This window comes from Dysidea avara, chromosome 2 (assembly GCF_963678975.1).
Source record: "Dysidea avara chromosome 2, odDysAvar1.4, whole genome shotgun sequence".
NCBI classification, from domain to species: domain Eukaryota; kingdom Metazoa; phylum Porifera; class Demospongiae; order Dictyoceratida; family Dysideidae; genus Dysidea; species Dysidea avara.
In genome coordinates, this window is record NC_089273.1 from 51,993,259 (window position 1) to 52,003,349 (window position 10,091).

The window sequence follows — 10,091 nt, forward strand, 5'->3', positions numbered from 1 at the left end:
AAAAGGGGAAAAGAAGAGGGGGAAAAAATTCATACCCGCTACCACAATGTAGTAATCAATAAGGGTATCGAAAAAATAATTAGCAGTGGTCACATGACCAATGATGTAGCTAGCTAAACCGTTTTATTGCACAATTGCATTAGCAATAGTCCTTTAATTAATTTTTAAAACAAAAATAACAGCTTGTCCATCATAATACAAAATAAGCTTTAGTCCCATCAATGTCTTGATGCAGGCTGGAAGAACAAGTAAATAAATTGCTTATTATGACAAAGAAGGAGTTGCATACCAGTGTGACGTTCAGCTTTTACTATACTTAGTAGAAATTAACACATGGCTATGTAGCTACCATCACACTACTGCATATATTATAACTGCTTCTATTAAAAGGTACATACAGAATGACAATAGAAAAGTACATTCTTACCGGTATGGTCACTGTCACCGGTTACAATGTGTCCCATTAGAAGATGTTAAAAACATTCAGCTATTTCAAGCAGGAAAAATTATGATAAAAGAAATCATCATACTAAAGTCATACCTTGGAGCTGCAACAGTTACAGACCAAAATTAGTGCTCAACCAATTGTCACTTCATCAAAATGTACTTCATTCAACATACATGAAATCGTAACCAGCTCCATGCATAGAAAAAGCACACAGTACTACTGACTTAGTAAGAAATTGAGAGAGTATGAAACTCTGGTAACACTGTAATAACACCACACAATTGAGTTGAGGCTTCTAAATTGAGAGTGCAATAATCATTTACACTCTGGTACCACCATACCATAGTCAATTCCACTGTAAGAAAACAATGCATTTAAACTCCGGTACCATCACATTGTAATCAGTTCCACTGCAATAACACAACACAATTGAGTTAGTATTAGACAACCAAATTGTGAGACTTAATCATTTAAACTCCAGTACCACTACTGCAGCCAGCACTACAATAATACAGCACAATTCAGAGATAGTTGTAATTCAGTAAAATAATCAGACTGACTAAATTCAGCATTACCAAAAATGAATGCATAAAATTATCTTACAAGAAATCATTATTTTGCTTACATTCACATGACAGCTACTCCTGTCCTGCAGTATAGTGATCACTGAGCACGCACTTGCCTGATCTTGTGCTGAAAGAGTCAGTCCACTGAACTATCTTATGCACAGACTATCACGTTGCTGACTCTAATGGTACTTCCTATCTCCTAAGAATGGTGGTCAATGTACTAAGACCATGGTGAGCACGCCTAGTATAGCCAACTGTCATTGGATGTGCTAGGAATGTTCACTATGACCCCAGTACATTGACCATCATAGCCGGCCACAGGACATACCCAACCACCCACTTATGATGGTAAGTGTACCAGGAGCATGATGGACACCTCCAGATAGAGATATACCACCTGGAAATGTCAATCATGACCCTAACACATTTACCACCATAGCCAGCTCTGTGGCACTCCCAAGCACCCAACCAACCACCCCCTACAAACAATTTTTAAAAAAATTGCAGATAATCTGTGCATAAAATTAAGTAAGTATCAGTGAATGGGACATGGCTAAAGACAAGCGTAATAATAATTTCTCTTTTAAGTATGCACACAATCAGAGACAAACCTGCACTGTATAATTATAGTTGGTCTGCTTGTTATTGTTGCTGCTGTTGTTGTTGCTGCTGTTTCTGTTGTTGTTGTTGTTGTTGTTGTTGCTGCTGCTGCTGTTGCCTCTGAGCAACTCGTAATGCCTTCTGTTCTGCCTTCCACTGCTCAACTGGCACTTGCCCTGGTATATTTGGGCAGTACCACTTCCCATAGTATTGAGCATGATTGGTCTCCGCTATACAAAAGATACTTAACAAAGTAACAGATCTCTAGCTAGTTTTCACTAACCACTTAAAGGCTGATGGCATTGTCTACACTCATGTTTCTTGTGCTTCTTTTGTGGCATGGGTTGATCTACACCAGCAGCAGCAGCTTGTGCTATCCTCTTTTTTTCACGACGCCATAAGGTGGTACGAGAGACGCTGCCTATGAGCATTAGCACCATATACACAATCTCAATAACATTATTGTAATGCAGGAAGCATACTTGTCTCCACTTCTTGCTCCTGCAGTTGTAATCCCTGTAAATATAAATTATTCAACCCTCATGACATAATTATAAACAATTACCTGCTCACTGTGTGAGTGTGGTAGTGAGGCTGACAAATGTGACGGTAATACTGCACACGTGACTCGGGAACCTATTAGTGTAGCAGCACCTGCCGTGGCCTTTCGTCTTGCCTGTCCACTAGTGTCCTTCGTCTGTGGAAATTGGTGAAATGGGGCTGGAGGAGTGGGAGGAGAGAGTGGCTGGCGTTGTGCTGGAGTAAGTTCTTCCTGAGCACACAGTGGTGGAGCTGATAACTCCAAGCCTTGTGTTCGAGCCAACATCTCTTTCCTTCTTTCCTCCCTCTTGTGCCACTTTTGCTGGTTATCAAACAATTGACTTTAGCCACATTAAAAAGAAAAAAACTAACCAAAGTGGTTTTATTGATGGTGTACAATGCAAGGTTGGTCCCCTCCAGCAGGTCAAGTGAGTTATATAAACGAGCACGCAGAGCAGTGTAATCCTTCAGCACCTTATCCCACTTAGATAGGTAGGTTCTACTCTGGCCACCTACATACAGTAGATACATTAGTAAAGCAATTAATGTGAGATGCAAGACCCATATATACCAGCACTAGAGGTTCTCCCTGACTTAATGTGCCTATTGCACAACAATATGCAGATTGCCTCCACAATGCGGCTCTCATGTGGTGATAATGGCACTGAGACTCCAGAGAGAAAACACCTGTGGTACAACATTTTGCAAATGTACACAATCATAAAAAATGTCTACCTCCTCATCTGCTCTCTAGTTGTGTGCCCAGTTCGCTTTTGGCCACAGAAGTGACCCCTCATTGTTGGCGGAGACCGGAGGAATACTTTAGTAGCTCTCTTATCAAATGCATCCAGGGAATCCCACAAAGCCTTAATCCTTTGTGCTTCCTCTTCAGACACTGACAGCCCTTTCAGCTCAACAAGCACCTCAGCTAACTGGGCAACCTTGTCCCATCCTGCTATTCCCCTGGAGTCTACAGTGCCGGTGTCAGTAATGGTGGATGCAGTGGCAAAACTATTAGTAGTGCTTTCATTGGTATCATCCTGGTAATTAATGTACAATGTGCATATTAGATATTTAATGCACATACTTCTTCCATCACTTCCTCGAGCTCATCCCCCACCTCCTCCACTAAGTCTGATGATTCCACACCATCCATTACGATCTCTTCAGATAAGGGGGGAGTCTCACTATTGTCATCAATGAAGCCCTCATCCACAGCCCTTTCATCACTTTTCTCTTGGGCAGCCATGTTGTCTTCCGTAAATTCTAGCTCCCTGCCAGCTTGCCGGTACAGATAGGAGACCCCAAACAGCTCTTCATCATTACACTGAGTAGGTTCGTGGTGGTGTGGAAGCAGCTTGTTACCTAAGATGGATTCACTCAGCTTGTTGGCCTGGCAAACAGTGTATTGCAGTAAATAGACTACAGTACAGCAACTCTCAGGGCTAACATTGTAGGCGAGTTGCAAGTCAAACACTCGCATATGAGGCTGCTGCTGTGCGGCAGATAGTGCTCGGGCTTGATTCCACCTGGCCAAGCCTTCCAGTAAAAAAGCCTGGAAGTGCACATCACTCGCAGAGGATCCTGGTATAAATCTACCAAAACATTTTATCACTGCTCATCATGGTAGTTTACAGGCTTACCTGGCCAGGTGGAGGTGAAATGATTCCAGAGAAGTAGTCCCTCTTGAGCATCGGAACACCGGAAGTTGTACACCTCCCTTCTTAATGTGTCCTATGACAGTGTACAAGGCCACCCCTGGAGGATCTTGAATGCATTTTATATGCTTTTTCTCTTCATTCCAGATGGTGACCATCTGTCCACTAAAATCAGGTATATGAAAAGGACACATTGCAAACTTGTAGAAGCATTACATAGTGTATACCTGAACACAGGAACACCAAGTGAATCGGTAGCAGGTGTAAATTGTAGCAGCAAGTCCTCAATAGCCTTGTATGTGTCATCAGCTCCCCTAGTCCTTCTGCGGCAGTGCCTGGAGAGCTCCTCCTTGTTGATGGCCTTACGTATGGCACTATCTGAGGGGTTTAGCACACCCTGTTGCTGAAGGTACCCTCTCTTGGCATCACAGAGATGACTATGATGTGGTAGTGAATGACTATGGATGGTGCAATAAGTAAACATTACCTATAGTCATTACTGTCCCATTCAAATATTGCTTGAGAAAGGCGACCCATTACCACTCCATAGAGGGGGTGTGATTCAGTTGTGCAGCCACGAGCAAATCTCCTCATGAAGTGCCATATATCCAAACGTACCTATTCATTTGAATGGTGGATAGAAATAAAACAATGGTTTCTGCCTACTTGCAGATGATCCCACTCTGCAAACAATTGTGCGCACTTGGAGGTACCTGTGACAGAGCAGCAATCTCTGTCGGTGTACAGCAGCTGTGGAGGGTCCTGCCTGGCCTTGTCATACCTATAGTGAAAGTAGAATAAGCAATATTCCAGATATGTTTTAAAGACAAACCTTCTAATTAGTCCCACTGCCATAGGACGAAGGCCTTCCAGTCCCTCGGACTCGGTTAGTACTGAAATAAGGACCTCTCCCCTCTCATTGCTAACGTTGGTACACCAGGAGGCACTCCCAGCTGCAATTCCCTGCAACTTCCCACACACTTTTTTTGTTGAATCGATCTTTAACACTGAACCAAACACTCCAGTGCAAGTGGAAAGAAGTTGAGGGAGCCTGCTGAGAATGTCCCTGGCGTACACTGACATAAACCATCTACAAATGCCAAATAGCATACAAGCATGTACACATATGTACACGCAAGAGTTCTGACCGATCACTTGGCAGCCCTTCAAATGGCACTGGGTCTGCAAACACAGGAGGAACTTCTGATAGCAGTCCTGTCCTGCCTTGCCTATTCAAACACATCCAGTAAATTATTATTAGTATTTCAAAGTACTAAACTCACCTGTACTTTCGACAGTCATCAAGGTATCTAAGCTGCTTTCTTGTCCACTCCTCGCTGTGTACTTCAAACACAGCATTACGTAGTGCAGTGGGACTATTGCCAAGGGTTCTACCTCGCAACAGGGATACCACAGCCTTATCACAAGCCAGCCGATGGGTTAGGATGGCTGGAAACAGTGAACGCTGTGATTCAGTCAGCTGATTCAATAGCCTGGGAAGTAAAGTGGTATTCTTTATAAGCAGTTCTTGCATTGAATCCTTACCGAGAATCCCAGCTCAGAAAAGCTTTATTGCACCGATCACAGCCAAGTTCTTCAGTTACAAGGTAGTAGTAGTCCCTCAGATCAACTACTCTTCTGATTGTCTTCTTGTAAAGACCCTTTGAACTATTAAAATCGCAATTCAAATTTTGCACACCTTACTTAATTACTTTACTTACTGCAGTGACCTCAAGTGGCAATTGGGGCACTTTAAATCAATGGACCATGCTCTCCGTGGCATCCAAACACAAATCCGTCGTAAAACATAGGACTCTGGCTTTGGTTGAGTTGTCTTTAGATCTGCTATTGGGGGGTACCACCACAGCTTTGCAGCAACTGTGTCACTGATGGTGTTCTGCGCAGAGAACACAGTTCTGCCAATCCATTGCTGGTCACCAACATTCATGTGGTCCCTCCATGCAGCAGGCAAGCGGAGAGCATAGTCAGTAGGTTGGCGGCTTAACTTCTGTTTAAACATATGAAAAGATACTGTTAATATTAAATAAGCCACTTACTGAAGTCAGGGTATGTTTTTCAACATAATCATCACCAGCAGTGGATGGCAACAATGACACAGCGTTCTGAATTATGTAATAAAATTATCTCACTGCAATTCTTTGCTGCTACAATTACCTCCACTGTTGTGGGTACAAGTGTGGCATTAACATGTGCAGCATCAGCTGACTGCAGTGTGGCACCAGCAACCGCTGAGGCCTACACACACACACACACACACACACACACACACACACACACACACACACACACACACACACACACACACACACACACACACACATAAAAGCACTATAAATTTCAAGACTCATCTTTCATACCAGATACTGACTCCTCGCTACAATGCTGGCTGTTGGGGGAGACATAATGATGGTAGATGGCATGGAGAGACTGGCATTCACACTGGATCTTGTTGGTGAGGAGGAGACTGATACGCTAGTGAGTGCAGAGGATATCGTGGTGGATGCAATTACACTGGTGGCAGGATCCTGCTGCCAGGCCACTACATTTGGCTTATACACACGAACACTAACCTGTGCTCCACACATAAAAATTACATCACCATATTTACATGAACTTACAGGCCGTGCCAAGGATGTGTGTGTACTCCTTTCAGTTCTTTGGTAGCTTGTAGGTGCCTGCACACATTGAAATCATATAAAATAGGCAAGAGTTTAAATGTATACTTACCATTGTTACACTAGTAGTTGTTTTAGAAGTAAATGATGAGGGAAGGGACATTGACGATGGGATAAGAAGGACTGAAGAAGGAGTAAGAGATACCGAGGAAGGGGTAAGAAGGATTGGCGATGGAGTAAGAGGTCTTAAGGATGGGGTAATTGACGATACAGAAGGGGTAGTACAAATTAAAGAGGTAGTAAGAGATCTTGAAGAGGAAGTATGGGCACCCTCCACATTCTGTAGTAACACGTGTGTGTAATCAGTAATTTGCATACAAATATTACCTGTTCCATTGGAATTGTATCTGAGGTATCTGAGGCAATGGTGGCTGGGGGTTGTGCAAAAGAAGTAATCGATTCCTGATGCACAAAGGAAGTCAACAAAAAAATAAACTGGTATAGATTTTCAAATACCTGTCTCTAAGAACCACTAGCATCACCAGTAGATGCAGCAACAGTCTGGGATTGCACATATGGGTTCTGTACGTGCATATATACCATATATAATGCACATACATCAAATCACTATGATTTTATAACACATCTCACCATGCCTAGTATACGAAAGTGCAATCATTACAGCAAAACGACTTACAGAGGGGTGGTACTGGCAGGTACAGGTCCTGTTCCCACCTTCATGAGCAGGGCAAGCCATTATTATCCGTATCACTGACTCCCAGTGCGATCCTTTAGGTGGTTGTTCTCCTCTTTTGAATTTCTCACCGGCAGCAAAAAGACGGAGACGCTTCTTCCACGCGCTGGTCGACTTGGCCTTGTGACTAGCCTTCCTGCTAGCCCCAGAATGACAAGTACCTCGTGGATACATGGCAATAACTATTAACAGTTGTTTAGATATCGACTACCGTAAAAAAAATTGTGACGTATGGCTCTATTTGTTTCAAGTTGTTGCACGCGCAGGCGCACGTCCTATTTGTTTCAATTTGTTTCATCAATTGGAGAACATTGTTTGGCAGTGTGCCGGCAAGCTAACTGTACAAGATCTATATGACTCTTAGATTGAATAATTAATTTTTCTGGTATTATATACTTTGCCATATGAAAATGTATGCATATGAAATTATCACAACAAACTGAAGCTAGTTAGCTAACTACAGTGATTAACAGAAGTGTAGCTACTTATTGTAAAATCATCATGACTTTGTTTGGTACAGTAAAAAAACTCTTAAGTCACATGAGATGGTGAAGCTAAAAATGAGACAATAATGAGATCTGATGGTGAAGCTAAAAAGTTATCACATTTAGTTAAGTAAACAAAGCCATACAAAGCAGCGGCGGAGGAAGTAGTTGATATGAGGGAGGGCTGGGCTGACCAGACTTATTTCTATAGTTTGGTAAGGTGAGACCAAAAAAAAAAAAAAAAAGGTCACAACCAACTGACAAGAGCTTTTCACCTCACCAGCTACCATTTCTAGCTGATAAACTACATAAAAATCCTTTCATAGCTCGCTACACACTGAATACTTTATTAGAGTGACTGCTCTATTAGAGTATCTCGATCTTTATCACGGTTTTCAGCCCCACTCCAAGAAAGATAATTTCGGTGTGATATCATTCTGAGGGGGGGCTAAGCCCCCCCTCACCAGACCGAGGGGGGCTTTAGCCCCCTAGCCCCCCCCCCTTTCCGCCGCCTATGATACAAAGAATGTATTAAACTAAAGTATAATCTGTTTCCCATAATAAAAGATGGGGTTTATACTAAAGTATAAGATAGTTAAGACTATACTGAGATTATTTGTATAGTTTAAGCCATTAATATACCATCTTATATTCCTCTTTTTTTCTCAATGGTTCCTATATTATCATGCAGAGATCAGACTTAAGGTTACGGGATAGCGAGCGACTGTCAAACATAAATTTTATTATGTAATTAAGGCGGGCTTGGTGTTGTTGTGTTGTGTATCAGCTAGTAACAGGCTTAAATTGTTGGGAGAATAATAGCGTGCTGACTGGACAGTTACAAGATACAAGAAAACACATGTAACAGTACAAGATAACATAGAAACAACACACTTAGCAACTGGCGCACCTGTAAGCGCATGCGTAGTTTTGCTGTTTAATGGTGATATTTTCCTGAACCAAAAATCAGGATTGTCAAACTAGTTGTTAACATTTTGTATAAACAGACTACTAGTTTGGTTTCTTGTCTAGGTCCTGACGGAGCCATTTGTTAGAAATAATGTTTCTGGTGCTTGTGATATCAATTTTAAAATTACTTTTGTGACCACAGTGTCCTGCTTTAGGCCATATTACAGTCATATTTCAGCAACTACACACATTATTCACAAATCCTCTTGTCAGTCTCTCACAAGTGATGTTCTTCAAATCTTAGAATTGTTAGTAAGTTCTCATGGTTCTTCATTGGTCTGATTTTTGGTTCATAGTTTTCACTAATTGGCATGGGGACAACTCATGTTTCCATAACAACATTTGAATTCCATGTCGATTAATGAGAAAGTTTAGAATGCATAAATATTTGATAACAATGCATTAAGAAAAATCAAACCCCTAATCATGAAAAATGATTGATAGTGTACATGTGGGGTTTACAGTATCCCGTAACCTTAATCAGAATGGCTGTATGACTACAAACTACACAAGTTTGACTGTGATGATTTTGCAGTCTGCATGAAGGATGCTGTTTCTAAATACTCCCATGATCAAACAAAGCCAGACAATAGGGGAAGCCTTTGTGGTGGAAGAAACATGTATAGGTAAACAGAGGCAGAAACATGTATAGCTAAGTAGCAGTGGTGTTGAACATCACAATTATTAGTATGCATGCTCCCTAGCCTGGTGACACTTTGTTAGCCTTAACACCAATGAAGTGCACTGAAAAGCAGAATGCAGTGAAGGGTACTAGTAGCTATTAGCTAGTCCACTGGAAATCCTTAGCAAAGTGCAACTATATTTGCATTTATGGGGTTTCTGGATTTTCTGTTGTGATAGTCAACTTAGCTATTTCTAGATCTGCTGGGTTATGAAGACTGATATATAGCTAACTACAAATACCAGCACCATAACCCACAGCATGGGGTCATATCAGAAGGTAACTGATACAGATTTTACATTCATAGACAAAAGTGCTATAGCTCAAAAGACTACAGTTTGCTAAATGGCTGAGTTGGTATGCTACATATTATACTGAAGCTGATAATCAAACCAACTAACACTTTTTAAATAAATTCATTTTAACCACACTACTCTTATAGCCTAGTGGTAAACACTGCTAATTATCTGAATAAAATAAAACCCACAATTAAAACTTTTGTAACTAAAGATGCAACCCACAATCGAAACTTTTTCTTGAAGAACTCTTGAGGAAAGGAGGCTATGCTCTCCTTGAACAGAGTTGAACAATAGGTATAGTTACATAGACATTATTTGTGCTGGTAGTGATGCATAGTTCCTGAAATAAGTCTGCTTTTGATACACATAGAAGAGTTAGGGTTTTATTGGCCAAATACTAACTTAGAAAGGAAAGGGGGGGCTACAGCCCCCCCACCCCCCTAAATCCGCC

General features: G+C 41.5%; 1 protein-coding gene across 6 annotated transcripts; it reads right to left on the reverse strand.

The window, feature by feature from the left end:
- Positions 1–134: 134 nt before the first annotated feature.
- LOC136247610 (uncharacterized) lies at positions 135–7,406 on the reverse strand. Of its 6 annotated transcripts, XM_066039374.1 has the most exons (32): positions 7,149–7,405; positions 6,968–7,033; positions 6,839–6,913; positions 6,564–6,791; positions 6,455–6,511; positions 6,194–6,406; positions 5,991–6,071; positions 5,873–5,938; positions 5,537–5,823; positions 5,361–5,483; positions 5,099–5,308; positions 4,964–5,044; positions 4,648–4,905; positions 4,482–4,596; positions 4,303–4,433; positions 4,043–4,252; positions 3,801–3,980; positions 3,608–3,752; positions 3,245–3,550; positions 2,893–3,197; positions 2,729–2,844; positions 2,530–2,669; positions 2,183–2,479; positions 2,100–2,133; positions 1,901–2,038; positions 1,629–1,847; positions 1,074–1,570; positions 790–949; positions 542–743; positions 428–487; positions 290–380; positions 135–236 (listed from the first exon to the last, which is right to left on the reverse strand). In XM_066039374.1, the coding sequence occupies exons 3-26, from the start codon at positions 6,845–6,847 to the stop codon at positions 1,660–1,662; spliced, it is 3,918 nt and encodes a 1,305-aa protein (XP_065895446.1). In that variant the 5' UTR covers positions 6,848–6,913; positions 6,968–7,033; positions 7,149–7,405; the 3' UTR covers positions 135–236; positions 290–380; positions 428–487; positions 542–743; positions 790–949; positions 1,074–1,570; positions 1,629–1,659. The 6 variants fall into 6 exon arrangements, with proteins under 6 accessions (XP_065895446.1, XP_065895447.1, XP_065895449.1 ...); XM_066039375.1 differs by having other exon boundaries at positions 790–858; positions 6,968–7,405; XM_066039377.1 differs by having other exon boundaries at positions 290–377; positions 6,968–7,405.
- Positions 7,407–10,091: the final 2,685 nt, after the last annotated feature.